Source organism: Curcuma longa, chromosome 11 (genome assembly GCF_044706935.1).
Source record: "Curcuma longa cultivar G26 ecotype Majalengka, Jawa Barat chromosome 11, ITB_CL_G26_1.1, whole genome shotgun sequence".
Classification (NCBI taxonomy): Eukaryota; Viridiplantae; Streptophyta; class Magnoliopsida; order Zingiberales; family Zingiberaceae; genus Curcuma; species Curcuma longa.
The window spans coordinates 11,681,323-11,697,853 of NC_133871.1; the positions used below are offsets into that span (position 1 = coordinate 11,681,323).

The window sequence follows — 16,531 nt, forward strand, 5'->3', positions numbered from 1 at the left end:
CAAACCCAATCAAATCCAAGCTTTCCCTTAATAGACCAGATCTCGGCCTTTTTCTCCCTCAAGATCCAGGCTCCAGCCTTCTTCCCTGCGATCACCGATGAGCCGATCCCGAGCTTTGCTTCTTCTTCGTCGTCGTCTTCCGCTTCCTTGCCGCTCTTCGTCTTCTCGCCGAATCTGATCACCTCTGCTCGCGAATTGGGTGGGAATGGCTTCCTCGGAAGCCGATTCCCGCCTCTCCGTCCTTCTCGTCCCCGCCCTCGAGAAGGTTGTGAAGAACGCTTCGTGGCTGAAGGGCCACTCCAAGCTCGCCCAACAGTGCAAAGCGCTCATTGAGCGTCTCTCCCGCCCGCCACCCCGGCCCTTGCCTGCATTTCCCAACTCCTCCTCCTCCCTCCCCGGCCCTCTTCGCGACGGCGGCGGCACCGTTTACTCTCTCGCGGAATCCGAGACCTTCCTCACTCCGCTCATTTCTGCCTGCTCCTCCGGTGTCCCCCGTGTCGCGGAGCCCGCCCTCGACTGCGTCCAGAAGCTCGTGGCCTACTCGTACCTGCATGGCGAGGCCGACCCCTCCGGTGGTCCCCACGCCCGCCTCCTCGCTCAGCTCATCGAGGCCGTCTGCGGCTGCTATGCCCTTGGGGCCACTGAGGAGGCCATTGAGCTGCTCGTGCTAAAGACGCTCATTTCTGCCGTCACCTCCACCGACCTGCTCATTCATGGCGGCTCCCTCCTCCAGATCGTCCGCACCTGCTACGATCTGTACCTTGGCGGCAGGAACCCCGTCAACCAAGCTACCGCCAAGGCCTCCCTCGTCCAGATGCTTGTCATCGTCTTCCGCAGAATGGAGGCTGACTCCACTGTCCCCATTCAACCCATCGTTGTCGCTGAGATGATGGAGCCCGGGGACCGCTCCCCCACTACCACGTCCGTGGATTTCAGATTTGTCAAAGGGTTTATCACCAGGATCATCAGCGACATTGATGGAGTGCTCAACCCTTCGGTCTCGCTGTCCAAGAATATATCTGCCAACAAACACGACGGGACGTTCTCGTCCACCGCGGTCGAGAACACCGACCCTACTGATCTTCTGGATTCGACAGACAAGGACATGCTGGACGCTAAGTATTGGGAGATCAACATGTACAGGACGACGCTGGAAGGCATGAAGGATGAGTTGGGGTCGGAGGGGATGGCAGACAAGGAAGACGATACCGAGGTCCAGATTGGGAATAAGCTGAAGAGAGATGCCTTCTTGGTTTTTCGAGCTCTATGTAAAATCTCCATGAAAACTCCTCCCAAGGAATCGGTGGGTGATCCCACACTGATGAAAGGGAAAATCGTGGCATTGGAGTTGCTCAAGATCTTGCTAGAGAATGCTGGAGCAGTGTTCCGCACTAGTGAGAGGTACTTTTTGATTTCACATTGACCGTTTTCCCATTACGGTTTTGTTTTCATTTTATGGCGGAATAACAAGCTTCAATCAACAATTTGATGCAAGTGAACAACTTAGTAAGATTATTAGACTATTATAATTTGAAACCAGATATAGTGAAGGCTAAACATAGGCTGAAAATAATGATTCTGTTTAATAAAGATAAAAGCAAGTGACAAGAAACCATCGTATTCATTGGAATGCCATTTTAATAACATGTCACTAAAGGAATTAATTCATCAGACTCATACCAAAGAGCGAGGAGTTTAGTAGTTCTAATATGTACATCCATCAGATGGTTACAGAGAACTCACTGCATCTGCAGAAGCCGAAATTACTCATGAAACTAACATAAGAAGCATCTCAACAATTTCTTGTTTGTGGTATGTAAAAGTTATGACCCAACTATTTGGAATTGGCTAACACACACGATAATATATATAGATATAGATATAAGTTGTCTAACTTGAATTGGTATATGGATGATATATCAATTTAGAGAAATTTGGTTACTGTGCCTTGCAAAAGAAAGTGAATTACGCACAGAAGCAAACACTGACATGACAGTTTCTAAAGTCTGGCCTAGCTATTAAATCATTGAGTATACATAAATCAACAGCAGATTAAAAGAATACATCAATAACTAGCAGCAGTGGAAGTCAGGTTTTATACAATTTAATAACCTGTCCAAGAATAACAGGTTTTTGCTGATGCTTCCTTTAGACATAATAAATGTGTAGCTTGTTGGGGGTATCCAAAATAATTTATTTCCTTTGAAGTCCCTAACTTGCCCAAGTTTGAATAGACACTCACTAGTTTTTAACTGAACATCAAACACTAAATAAGCTAAAATATGCAAGATATTAATCTGCACAAATGATCTGTATTATGCATCTCCTGAGTCTGATATTATTACAGCTTCCATAGAATCTATAATTGAAGTAAATAGGTTCATTTATTTAGAACTTGATATCTATTATAACTACTATAACATATAAACTTTATCTTTTTTCAAGCTTCGCATATCTGTGCCTGTGCCATAGTAGATTGTATGCCTGAATCTGATCACATTTCTTTCAATCAAGCAGGTTTTTAGGTGCCATCAGGCAGTATCTATGCCTATCTCTCTTGAAGAACAGTGCTTCAACTGATTTAATCATTTTTCAGCTATCATGTTCCATTTTTATTAGCCTTGTTTCTAGATTCAGAGCAGGATTGAAGGCAGAAATTGGAGTTTTCTTTCCATTGATTATACTGAGGGTTCTGGAAAATGTTGCTCGACCAAATTTCCAGCGGAAGATGATCGCGCATTGTTTCATGGAAAAGCTGTGTGTAGACTTTCAAATTTTTGTAGACATATTCATTAATTATGACTGTGATGTCCACTCATCAAATCTTTTTGAGCGGTATGTCTGTCATTTAACACAGTAATTAATTAGCTATTGTCATGCCAAACACCATCTCTGGAGACTATACATGTTCCAGGCATTCAACCTTTCGAACATAACATCTATTTTATTTTCAATTTCGTATTTCATTAGGATTGTAAATGGTCTACTAAAAACTGCTCAAGGGCCTCCCCCAGGAACTCCTACAACATTGGTGCCTCCACAAAACGTCATAATGAAATTTGAAGCTATGAAATGTTTAGTGGCTATTTTGAGATCAATGGGAGATTGGATGAACAAACAGTTGAGAATTCCTGATCTTTATTCTCAAAAAACGGAAACTGCTAATCCTGGTCCTCAGAAACTAGATGCAGCAGATCCTCGATTTGAAAAGACTGAAACAGCAGAGTACAATGGTGGTGGAGATGAACTTCCACTGGCCATAGGGCACAGTGATGAGTCTGCTGAATTAAGTGATTCTCATTCAGCATCAGTAAATGCCACATCAGGAATTGCATCCATTGAGCAGCGTAGATCATTTAAACTGGAACTTCAGGTATTTATCTGTCTAATGATTTTGAGTTTCACTAAATCAATATCCTTGTTCTTTATAGTCTTGTGTGAGATAATTTACAGGAAGGTATTTCACTATTTAATCAGAAACCTAAAATGGGGATTGAATTTCTCGTCAACACAAAGAAGGTGGGAAAATCAGCTGAAGAAATAGTTGCTTTCCACAAAAGTGCACCTGGTTTGAACAAGACCTTGATTGGTGATTATTTGGGCAAGAGAGAAAATTTGTCTTTGAAAATAATGCATGCTTATGTAGATTCATTTGAATTCCAAGGAATGGAGTTTGATGAAGCAATCAGGTGCTTTATACAAGGTTTTAGGTTGCCTGGTGAGGCACAAAAGATTGATTGCATCATGGAAAAATTTGCTGAGCGGTACTGTAAATGCAATCCTCTGGCTTTTATAAGTGCAGATACAGCTTATGCCCTAGCTTATTCTGTAATAATGCTTAATAATGATTCCCATAACCCAATGGTGAAAAATAAGGTCTGTCGTTAATTTGAAAATGCTCATTATCTGCTTGACTTGCTCTATATTTTAGGGACATAATGGCAGTGTTGCTGTTAATGCAGATGTCATTAGATGACTTTATTATAAATAACCGAGGTATAAATGGTGGAAAGGATCTGCCTCAAGAGTACTTGAGATCCCTATTTAAAAGAATTTCTGAGAATGAAATCAGGATGAAAGATGATGACTTGGCTCTTCAGCAAGTACAATCCTTTCATTCAAATAGAATTTTAGGTTTAGACAGCATTTTGAACATTGTAATACGAAAGAGAGACTCTTCAACTGATAGTAGTGATGATATGATCCAGCAGATGCAAGAACAGTTTAAAGAAAAAGCTCGCAAAACTGAGTAAGGGCCCATAAAATCAACTATACTTGTACTTTGAATATGAATTTTGCCAATGTGTCATTTAATTTAGCACCATCATATTGTATACACTTGCTCAGTTCAATATGCTTATGTTGTGAAACTTTTAGGTCCACATATCACTCTGCGACAGATGTGGTAATTTTGAGGTTTATGATTGAGGTGTGTTGGGCGCCAATGCTAGCTGCATTTAGTGTACCTCTTGACCAGAGTGATGACCAAAATGTCATAGCATTATGCCTCGAAGGATTCCGGAGTGCAATTCATGTCACAGCAGTGATGGCTATGAAGACTCAAAGAGATGCTTTTGTTACTTCACTTGCAAAGTTCACATCCCTTCATTCAGCAGCAGATATCAAACAGAAAAGTATTGATGCTATTAAGGTTTGTGTGTCACATTATCAATTATCCTTTATGACTATCTTGCATTTATGTGACTTAGCTCTAACCTTAAGTACTTTTATCCTGCATAAAAGATCTTGATGTGCTTATGAACTTGCACTTGATATGTGTAAGCTACATTTTCTTGTGATTTTACTTATGTTGGTTTTGAGTTTGAGAAAATTATACAGAAACATGAATGGTTTTAGTAGTAATTCCTTTTGTAATTCTGTAAGAAGCGTAGAACTAAGCATAGTTTATAAGTTGGAGACATCAAGTTTAATATACTAGAGGTATCCATTATCGGACACAAATAAAAAATATTGGTTCCATTTGATTTGCATACAAAAGGGTGTTTAGTTCATTTTGGAAGATTCTTTCCAAAATTTTGATTTGATTTGATTTGGTTTGGTTTTCTTAATCTCCAACTAATTGAATTAGGAAACTAAAAATTGACTGTTTTTTAAACTAAAATTTTAAAATACTAAAGTTGATATTATGAAAGTGAAATTAAATGTCTTAAGTTATTATGCTCCTCAAGCAGAATTGAATAATCAAATTAAAAAAATGGAGAACCTAGATGAAATTATCCATGATATATTTGTTATTGAAAAACTTAAACTTGAAGTAAATATAAATGGACAATGAGGGATACAAGGTGCACTGATTAGATTTCAACTGATATCTTTCATTCTTGCCTTACAGTACGTGTACAATTCAAGTTGGAATTGTTAAAAAATTTGATCCAGTTTTCTAAAGTAGTGTACCTCGAGTTTCCTTTTTTTTAACATACATCTATACATAAATTTCTTGGAAAGATCGAGTTATCCTTTGGTCATACCAAGCAACTTAGTCAATTCGTATTGGCATCAACCAATCTTGATAACTATGCTTTGGAAAACTTTAACTCTAAAGGAGTGTTAAAATACCATGTGAAGTCCTGGGAAAGAAAATATTTTTATTTCATTCCTTATAAGATAACCATTACTAGATATGTATAGGTTAGTGACACAACTCTACACCTAACACTAGTAATGTGGGACTTAAACTCATTACACCAATAATTCTATTAACTCTTCTTAATAATATTGATACTTAACCCCATTTTATTTTATCTATAAATAATACTGTGCTAATTGATGGAAATGTAAAGAGATTAAGTACCAAGCTAAAATTATGGATAGAAATTTTAGAAATCAAAGCATTATGTAATTAAAACTGATATGTAAATATTTTTGAATTTTGATAGGAAAAGAGGAGAATATTTAAGATTAAGGTTTAGAATACCATTCCAGGTGCCATGATCGAACGGTAAAATCTCAGTAAAACATAATTGATCGGAAGCAAGAGGTAGAAAGAGAAGAGGAGGAAGATAGGAAGAAGATAAAGAGGAAGAAAAAACAAAAGAAGAGAAGCATAACAGGAGAAGAAGAGGAAGAGTACTTAACCATGTTACAGGATTCCATCGTTTGAATGGAGAAACTGTTGTTGGTCGATGCATCTCAGTGAACTTCATTAGCCATTGCCAGAGCTACTTTGATTCTGTGTTGAGATTGGTGAGGGTTACTGTGACACTCTATGTACAAAACAAACGACAAAATCTCAGACATTCATTAAGATAGGACATGGACATGAATAAAAGTTCCAGGTAATTTGATTACTAAAAGTTCTAGGTAATTTGGTAATTTGGTCTATTACTCGGCAAAAAAGAGATATCGGCATCAAATAGTATAAGGATTAGTGATTGAAATGAAGATAAGTTGCTGAAGTCTTGCGTGATTGTATGGATGAATGTGCTCTGCAGTTAGGAAAAAGAAAAGGTTAATGTAGCAAATATGAAAATGTTGAGATTAATGTGTGGGGGTTGTAGAAAAAAAGGTGAAACCAAAATTCTATTGAGGGAGCAATTTTGTGTAATTCAATAGATGATAAAAGAGAGGAAATGATCGATCATCATCATCAAGCCATGGTTGTCTAAACAAGTGGTTTATAGACATGGTATTGGTGTTTAGTTTTTGATGACTAAATCCTGAACATGATTGTATTTCTAAGAGATGTTCTCTAACATCTGTTGCTTCATATGACATGGCGAAGTTTATCAGTATTCCTATCTGCTATATATATGCAACTAGTCACTCTTATCATGAGTCATGATTCAGTAGTAACTTCACTAGAAGTTGCTACAATTCATCATGGTAATCATGGAGAATCTTTTCATTTGATCTATGAAATGACTACAGTAACAAGCTTGCGTAAATGCATCATCTCTTCCAGAATTATTAAATTAGAAATATATGGGCATCATTTTGGTCGTCAGATGTTCTAAATATGCCAATGTGGCTAATATATTTTATTTCTTCTCATAGATTCTAAAATTAATTGATTGACTAGAATTTTATTCTCTAAAATGAGATTGACTACAATTTCAATCACTTTGTTCCAATAACTCTTTGCTGTTTCTTAAGCAGAGTTACTACATGTAAAATGTTTCCAGGCAATTTTATACATTGCGGATGAAGATGGTAACTACCTTCAAGAAGCTTGGGAACACATTTTGGCATGTGTTTCACGATTGGAACGTTTGCAGCTTTTGGGAAAGGGAGTTATGCCTGATGCTGCATTTTTCAGTATACAACCAACTGAAATTGATAACTCCAAACAAGTAAGGTCATCTACCCTTCCTGTACTAAAAAACAAGGGATCTCTATCTGCAGCTATGACAAGAGGCACCTATGACAGTGCTGGAGTTGGTGGGCATGCTTCTGGTGTTATTACATCTGAACAAATGAATAACTTATTCTCCAACTTAAATTTGTTGGAACAAGTTGGGATTGCTGAAGTAAATCGCATATTTATCCGAAGTGAAATGTTAGATAGTGAGGCAATAATTGATTTTGTTAAAGCACTTTGTACAGCCTCAATGGAAGAACTACGCTCTACATCTGATCCATGCATTTACAGTCTGACAAAAATAGTTAAGATTGCGTAAGAACTCACCCTGATCTTGTTTCTTAAGTTTTATCATTTATATTTATTTCACTCTCATTGAATTTTTTTGCACAGACACTATAATATGAATCGTATCAGGCTTGTTTGGTCAAGCATTTGGAATGTGTTATCTGAATTTTTTGTTACCATTGGGTGCTCTGAAAACCTTTCAGTTGCAATTTTCGCAATGGATTCCTTACGCCAGCTAGCTATGAAGTTCTTGGAGCGAAAAGAATTGGCTAACTATAACTTTCAAAATGAATTCATGAAACCATTTGTTATTGTTATGAGGAAAAGCAGGGCTGTTGAAATAAGAGAACTGATCATCAGATGTGTCTCTCAAACGGTGTTAGTTTGTGTTAGTAATGTCAAGTCTGGATGGAAAAGTTTGTTCATGGTAGGTTTCTTCTTCTTGGTTTTATCAGATTTAGTATGCAATTAATATGCTATTTATTTGTTGAGTTTTAATTATTCTCTCATTCAGATTATTTCATCTAAGTCAGTATGATGTTCTGCAGGTCTTTGCTACTGCATCATATGATGATCACAAAAATATAGTACTTCTGGCCTTTGAGATCATCGAGAAGATTTTACGGGATTATTTCCCTTATATAACTGAAACAGAAACCACTACCTTTGCAGATTGTGTTAATTGTCTAATTGCATTTACTAATAGTCGATTCCATGAAGATATTAGCCTTAATGCTATTACGTTGCTGCAGTTTTGTGCAGCTAAGCTTGCAGAAGGAGACTTTGTTGCTTCTGCTAAATCTATAAGCAATGGGGGTTCTACAAGTTGTCCACCTTCACTGCATGTCATAAACAATGAAAAACAAAATGCACCGTTGACCATTGACAAGGATCACTTGTGGTTTCCACTCTTAGTAGGTGATTATATATATTTTTCTTGCCTATTTGGGATTATAAAAATGCATTAAAGGATACTCATACAGTTATCTGCACTAACCAATGTCATGTATGGTCAAATATCTGAAACAAGAGAAAAAAATGACAGTATTAAATAATTTTCCTCTTAATTTTGCAGGTTTATTGGAACTTGCTTTTGACCTAAGGGTTGACATCAAACAAAATGCCTTGCAGGTGTTATTTGATACACTAAGAAACTATGGCCACCTTTTCTCATTGCCCTTATGGGAGAAAGTATTTGACTCTGTGTTATTCCCTATATTTGATTCTGTAAGGCATGCGATTGATCCATCCGGTAGAACTTTTCATGGTCAGAGTATAGAAAATGCTACATTGGAGTTAGATCAAGATGCATGGCTTTATGAAACATGTAAGCTGGCTCTCCAGCTAGTTGTGGACCTGTTTGTGAAATTCTATGACACAGTAAATCCACTTTTGGAAAAGATCTTGACATTGTTGACTAATTACATCAAGCTTCCTCATCAGAGACTTGCTGGCATTGGCATTACGGCATTTGTTCATTTAATGAACAATGCAGGGTCCCTATTTGTTGATACTAACTGGGAAATTGTGGTTGCCGCTTTGAAAGAAACTACAACTGCAACTCTCCCTGATTTTTCATATATATCATCAGGAGGTTACCTTGACAATGCTGCATTAGGAAATGGAAATTCTCCTCTGAGGCAAGGTAATGGTGAAACCAGAGGATCAACAGATGAAGATTTTGAAGGATTGAGGGCAAGAAATATGTACTTTGCAGTTGGTGATGCCAAGTGTCATGCTGTTGTTCAACTTCTCTTAATCCAGGTCAGTGTCTTTCGATGCTATGCTTATTACCACCAAAAGTGAACCCTTTTACAGTGCCAGTACAGTTTCTTACTTCAATGTGTATATACGATCTCTCTTATATTATCTTTTGTCCTTTCATTGGATAGGGAATACTTTTGGTTTGGTAAATTTTATACAAATGTAGTCCCCAAGTTCTGAGCGGCGGGCTATATATACACATATATGTGTGTGTGCAATATATTATTTTCATTTTGGTCTACATGTTTCAGATGTATCGACTTACGATATAATTGACTGATTGATTAGGTTAGCAATATTTGGTTTTAGAAGAGAACCTAGCCCCACACTTGCTGAAGTGAGCCAACAGGAATCTGTGTGTGAATGGTAAAAAACATTCGTTACCATTTTAAGATTTATTGATTTCATTCAAACCAAATCAGGTTTTGATTGTGATTCCACACCCCCATTTTGGTTCAGCTCATAGCTTACCTCCCGTCATTAATTCATCCAAGGGGAAAGTATTTGGTCATGCTTGTCATTTATGTTTTCTCTTTGCCCCAAAATATCAACTCTTTCTAGTCTTTCTTGGTATGAGCTTCATCTCGAGTTAAATACCTGGAAGATCTGATGGAATAGGATTGCATAGCCTAACAGAAGAGAGGCATAAAAAAATTCTGTATTGTTTTTGGTGATGGGTCAGAACAATATGGTACTGATGCGTATTTCCACAAGATTTGGGTTGACATAGGTTGGATCATGCTTGCCTAGTTTTGAACTAGTCTGACTTCTATGATCTCCTCCCACTTTGTCTATCTACCTTCAAAAATAACAAATCATCATTCTCCAGCTGAGTCAAAATTTTCATTCAAACAACTTAAGAAAATGTTATTATTACTTAATATAATATTTATATTTTAATAGTTATACTTTGCGTCTACATGAGATCAAACATGCATGTGAGAGAACAATTGGCAGATGGCCTAATGATGAGAGATCTGATGAGAAGAGGTGTGACTATGTTGCTGTATTGGAGGGAGATCCGATGAGAGACAATGACAGACTGAATAGAAACATTGGTGATGAGAAGAGGAAGAGAGAAGCATAACCAAAGGAGGAAGAATTCTTGTGGGTCACTTGCTCTTATCAGTTGGCGGAGCTTGTCTTGCTTGATATGGACCAAAATTAAAATTTATATCACCTGACACAGTGAAACTTACAAGCTGACTCTATTTGCAAGATATGTAAGTTTGCTTTTGCCGACTAGGTTCAGTGCATGAGCAGAATGATAGGTTTTACCCATATTGACCTATATGTAATGGTATTTGGAACCATGGATGGAAGTCATTAGGTGATTGAAATGCAGTATGACATTGAACTACAAAGAGGAAAATAGTAAAGGGATGCTCTTGGCTGGAAATTCATCTGGATATGATACCATATAATGCTGATAAATGAAGCAGGTTGTGATAGTCGATAAAACCAGAGCAAGTGGTGCAGTGGGTTTGAAACAGATCTATACAACCGATTCTATTACCAAGCTGAACACCCAGGAAGCATCTCTTTAAGAGGCAGGATGACTAGAAGTTTTCTGCCTTCCTGTGATTGCTTATAATTTGGTGATGACTAGAAGTGTGGAAGTAGTTTTGTTTGCATGTGGTCTGCCAGTTTATTTATTTATTTATCTTTTATAGCACACATCGGTGACCATGTTATCATGCTTTATATTGTAAAGCAAATAGTTAATGTTTGCAATTCTATAGATTTTGTACATGTTGGGTTTTCTACATATTGATATCAGCCAATATGAATGTTGACAAGAAAAATCACCCTAATCTTTTGCCATTGCAGTCCGTGATGGAGATATATAACATGTATAGAGCACAGATATCAGCTAAGAATACACTTGGACTTTTTGAAGCATTGCATACTGTGGCATGTCATGCACACAAGGTCAACAGTGACACTGACCTTGGATCAAAGCTACAGGAGCTCGGTTCTAAGACCCAGATGCACAATCCTCCAGTACTACGTCTTGAGAATGAGTCATATCAGTCATGCCTCATTCTTCTTCAGAACATTGCAATAGACCGATCACTTCATGGTGACTTGGTAGTTGAACCATACCTTGTTGATCTCTGCAGAGAGGTCCTGGAGGTGTATCTCAGAACAGCAAATGCAAAGCTTTACGGAGCTTCAACTGGTTCTAAATCAGGAATTCACCAGGTCATCCCTGTTGGCTCTGCAAAACAAAGAGAACTTGCAGCTCGGGCACCTGTTGTTGTGTCCACACTGCAAGCTATATGCAGATTAGAAGATACCTCATTCGAAAAGAATCTTGCTCTGTTCTTCCCCCTTCTTGCAGGTCTCATCAGCTGTGAGCATGGGTCAAGTGAAGTGCAGATGGCATTGAGTAGTATGCTCAGTTCATCTGTAGGCCCTATCTTGCTTCGGGCATGTTGAACATTTTATCAACCAACACAGTAGCGTATTTTATTTTCCCATCCATCAATTTTTTCCTCATTTTTTTATTCTATTTTTGGGTAGTCACCGTTGGAAGTAATTTTATTTCCCTTGACGTCCCAAATCAGTTTTTTTGGCTCGAGCAATAGCTTGCTCTTCTTTCATGTCATTGCGCCATGAGATTTTGACATTTCAATTTTAGTTGTTGCTCGATGAAATTGCTGTAACTGTTTGACATGGAAAAGTTGGAAAGACGAGTTCAAATTTCATTGACGGTCCCCTAACTGGTGACTTTGTCCATCACAAATCTTGTAGTAATTTTGTAATTTTTTTTCTCTAATTTATCTCTTTACTTCTCTGACTATCTTCCTCTTATAGCCTCTCTCTCAACTACATGATAATGAATTCATCACCAAACTTTACTTGCATCTACATGTAACTAGCTAGAATAATCAGAATTCCCTCACCAATAATCTCCACACGAGCAGACTCCACCCACAAAATGGTGAAACCTGTTAGTGTCTTTGATGGTGATCTCACGTTGAGTGATGCTTGACATGAGCTTCATGGCACGATGGCAATCCAAGCACATACGAAGGTTCATTGTTATCCTGATTGGTGTCACTGGACTAGTGTTTATAAGCACAAAGGCAACTGCAAGCTTCTCGCTGTGGACCAAAAGATGACCCTCCTTGTCTTCCTCCTCGACGTCATGAAGAGCACTCTCAGTCTCACTAACATATCCCAACTCCTTCAGCCTCACCATCAGGACATCCAGTTTCTCATAGATTTCTTTAGATTGAGGGTGCATTCGATCGCCGATGTAAAAGATATGCATGTCGTTCCATAGCTCAACCTTACTGCAACCCGGCAGTTTCTTTATCCCTTTGTTTACCATCATCTTCCTCACCACCATAACCTCCTCCCACCGACTGGCTCTAGCATAAATATTCGATAAAAGCACATAATATCCAGATTGCTCAGGAACTAGTTTGAATAAATGATCTGCAGCAATCAACCCAATCTCCATGTTTGAATGAATCCTGCAAGCATTTAATAGTGCTCCCCATACTCTCTCATTTGGTTTTATAGGCATCTCGATAATGAAATCATAAGCTTCATTCAGGTTACCAGAGCGAGCTAGAAGGTCCACCATGCAAGAATAATGCTCAATGATGGGAGCCAAATGGTAGTATTCTGTCATAAGGTTGAAATAGTGTTTGCCCTGATTCACTAAGCCTGCATGACTACAAGCAGAGATGATTGAAAGAAAAGCAATTGAATCCGGTTTTATGCCCGAATTTACCATCCGATCGAAGAAAGCAATGGCATCCAACCCATGTCCATGCATCCCGTAAGCCGAGATTATAGAATTCCAAGATACCACATCCTTCCAATTCATACTATCAAAGATTTCCCTTGCAGTCTTCAGGCACCCACAATTTGCATACATGTCCATCAGAGCATTCTCGAGCACCAGATTAGGGCGCATTCTTTTCCTTTCAATGAGTTCGTGTATTCGCACTCCGAGAGTGAAAGCCGACAAATCACCGCAAGCGGGGAGAATGCTGGCGAGTGTGACGGCATCGGGCTCTATTCCGGCGATCTCCATCTTTGAAAAGAGATCCACTGCCTCCGCTGGCATTGAATTGTTTGCATATATTGCTATCATTGCATTCCAAGAAACTAAGTCCTTCTTAGTCATTTCGTCGAACAATTTTCGCATAAGCACTACGTTGGCTATCTCAGTTCTTGACATTGCAGGCAAGACGCTAGCCAACGTACCAGAATCAGGTGTTGGGTTTTGTTGCGCCACCATCTCCTTGCAGAGATCGAGCGCACGTTCAAATTGTCCATGTTTGGCGTACCCCGCAATCATCGCGTTCCAGGACACTACGTCCCTTTTCGGCATTTCATCGAACATCTGGGAAGCGTCAGAGAACCGCCCACACCGTGAGTACAAGGCAATGAGTGTGTTGCCGACGAAGAGATCAGAGTCAAGGCAGAGCTTGGCGACAGCTCCGTGGATCTGGATACCTCCGCAGAGGTGGTTGGAGGCGGCGCAAGCCCTGAGGACGCAGGGGAAGGTGTAGTTGTCGGCCTTCACTTGATGGCGGAGCGTTCCGACCACGAAGAAGCTGAGGGCGTGGAGGTGGAGTCCGTGGTCGACGTAGCTCCGGATTATGATGTTGAAGAAAACAGTTTTCTTGGCGGGAGCGCCGTCGAATAGGCGCCGCGCACCGTGGGGGTCGCCGCAAGCTGCGAGGGCGCGGATGAGTTTGATCCGTACGGCAGGGTGGGCGAGGAGCAGGGGATGGTGGTGGAGGGTGGAGTGGAGGGCGCGGAGGGTGGGGAGGGCGCGCGGGGAGCGGCACCGGTCCACGGCTCGGACCAAGGGGGAGTTGTGGCAGTCCTCGTCGTGGCGGCCGCCGGCATTGTGGGGCACAGCGGAGAGTCCGTATGATCGGGGGGAGGCAGCGCGAGTCAGAAAGAGAAGGGAAAGGGGAGTGTGGTTAGAGTTTCTGATGACGGAGAGAAGGGCGGCGGGACGACGGCGGGACGACGGCGGCGATCATGAGATGTTCCCGAGCATGATGACGTGAGATAATTCTTCCCAAATATAAATTCTCATTTGGATGGCAGAAATTACCTTTTATTTTAGCCAATAATATGTATTTTCGTTGTACGAATGGGATACTTGATTAAAATAAAAAAAAAAATATTTTTTTGCTATAGTGCTCTACCATATAAGCTAGACCCCTACTGGAGAGTTAAAAGACGTTGAGATTCATCTTTATATATTATCTTCTTGGAGGAATTCCAACCACTAAGATAAGAGATCAGCGCAAGGGACACTGAACAATGCAGATACGAACTTGCATATTATTGACTCCTTCCTGAATGATCCAATAAATAGATACGTAAATAGAGCACTCGATGATAGTATAGACAAAAAATCCTGAGCTACAGTGAGAGTAGGAGTTCTCTCTCTGTTGTTGTACTTCTCTAGGGAATGACTCATCTGTCAATGTTCATGCATGAAGAAAGCATGCATCAGTCAGCATACGTAATGAAGTTTGTTCGAGAATCACTATGTCTCCACTACTTTTGTTCAGACCGAATACCACTAGGATATACAATTTTGATTTTACAAAGACCATGACTATTTTTTTATTTTAAAAAAAAATTTAAAAGATTAAGAAAATTAAGATTCAGACCAATAAGATTTGGAACTAACAACTTAAGGATCACCTACGATCATTACAATCCTCTGCTTACCAATTGAACTAAGGTTGATAGAGTCAATTGGTACGAAAAAATCTATATAATTGATATATAATATATATATATAAATTTGTGGAGGTCCCAAATTGATAAATTGATCCATTTTTAATATTATTTTCTTTATAATTATTTATTAATTAATATATAATAAAAAATAAAGAATAAAAAATAAAATGGAGGTCCGGGGAATCGAACCCTGTGCCTCTCGCATGCGAAGCGAGCGCTCTACCATATGAGCTAGACCCCCAACAATAAACTTTAAAAAAAATTGAAATTCATCTTTAGATATTATCTTCTTTATTTTAGAGGAACTTTAGACAAGATAAGAGATCGCAAAGGAGACTAAACAATACAGCAGAGACAAACCTGTATGCTATTGACTCCTTCCTGAATGATCGAATAGACAGATACACAAATGGAACACTAGATGATAGCATAGACTAAAAATCCTAAGCTACGGTGAGAATAAGGATTCTCTCTCCGTTTTTGTACTTTTCCTGAGAGTGACCATCTATCAATGTTCATTTGTGAAGAAAGTCATGCATCAGTCAACATAAATAGTGAAGTCTGTTAGAGAACCACAAAAGACAGTCTAGAAAAAAATATCCTTTCTAAATATGTAAAACTTTGGAGGACATTCGCTATGAGCAATAATAATAGTAAAAAAACTCCATTGCATCTCCAATACTTTTATTAAGATCGGTTGCAGTGTACTATTTTAGTTTTTTAGAGACCCTAACTAATTTTTTTATTTAAAAAAATTACAAAATTAAAAAAAAAAGATTTTGATCTGTTCGAACTAGTGACTTAAGGATCAACTACAAAGGTTGATCAGTAAGAAAAAATTATGGAGGTTCGGGGAATTGAACCCCGTGCCTCTCGCATGCAAAGCGAGCGCTCTACCATATGAGCTAAACCCCCAATAATATTTTTAATGACATTGAGATCCATCTTTAGATATATCATCTCTGTTTTGAAGGGAGTTCAATCAAGATAAGAGATCAGTGCAAGTAGAACTGTCAAGGCCAGTCCATGACACTTGTCAAATAATTTAGATAGGTTAAATTGAAATTTTATCAATGATGAATTCAAGTGGATCGATCCATCTAGATCTGCAATCCACATGGATTGGTCCATAGAGGACTTGGGTTGACTTATGAATTGAAAAAATTTATTTTTAAAAAAAAATTAGAAAAAAATAAAAAATTTAATAGACTAATGAATTTAATCCATCAAATAGTAATTCAAACACAATCCAAGTTGACATATACATTCAACATAGTAGACAGTAATTAAATGAATTTGTAGGCTTACACGCCAAAAGCGCTCTACCACGTGATAATGCATGATAAAGAAAAGGAAGTATTCTCTTGATCACCTTCTCACAATGTGACAAATGGAGCACTTGTATAACATCCACTTCAATCATGCTCC

At 38.8% G+C, this 16,531-nt stretch overlaps 2 protein-coding genes and 2 non-coding genes across 4 annotated transcripts; 1 reads left to right on the forward strand and 3 right to left on the reverse strand.

Annotated features, from left to right (window-relative positions):
- The first annotated feature begins 205 nt into the window (after positions 1-205).
- Positions 206-12,081, forward strand: LOC141838907 (brefeldin A-inhibited guanine nucleotide-exchange protein 2-like). The gene is made up of 11 exons (XM_074726530.1): positions 206-1,401; positions 2,518-2,835; positions 2,971-3,373; positions 3,454-3,876; positions 3,963-4,249; positions 4,378-4,651; positions 7,143-7,633; positions 7,712-8,033; positions 8,155-8,524; positions 8,682-9,370; positions 11,201-12,081. Exons 1-11 carry the CDS (start codon positions 206-208, stop codon positions 11,810-11,812), a joined length of 5,385 nt encoding a protein of 1,794 aa, XP_074582631.1. The 3' UTR covers positions 11,813-12,081.
- Positions 12,082-12,107: 26 nt separating this feature from the next.
- LOC141838908 (putative pentatricopeptide repeat-containing protein At3g49142) lies at positions 12,108-14,388 on the reverse strand. Its single transcript, XM_074726532.1, is given in 2 exon segments — positions 12,108-14,363; positions 14,365-14,388. Coding segments are annotated over 2 exon segments (2,112 nt in total). The 3' UTR covers positions 12,108-12,275.
- Positions 14,389-15,271: 883 nt separating this feature from the next.
- On the reverse strand, positions 15,272-15,344 carry TRNAA-CGC (transfer RNA alanine (anticodon CGC)). The gene has a single exon. It is a non-coding gene; the product is annotated as a tRNA-Ala (tRNA).
- A 601-nt stretch (positions 15,345-15,945) lies between these two features.
- TRNAA-UGC (transfer RNA alanine (anticodon UGC)) lies at positions 15,946-16,018 on the reverse strand. The gene has a single exon. It is a non-coding gene; the product is annotated as a tRNA-Ala (tRNA).
- Positions 16,019-16,531: the final 513 nt, after the last annotated feature.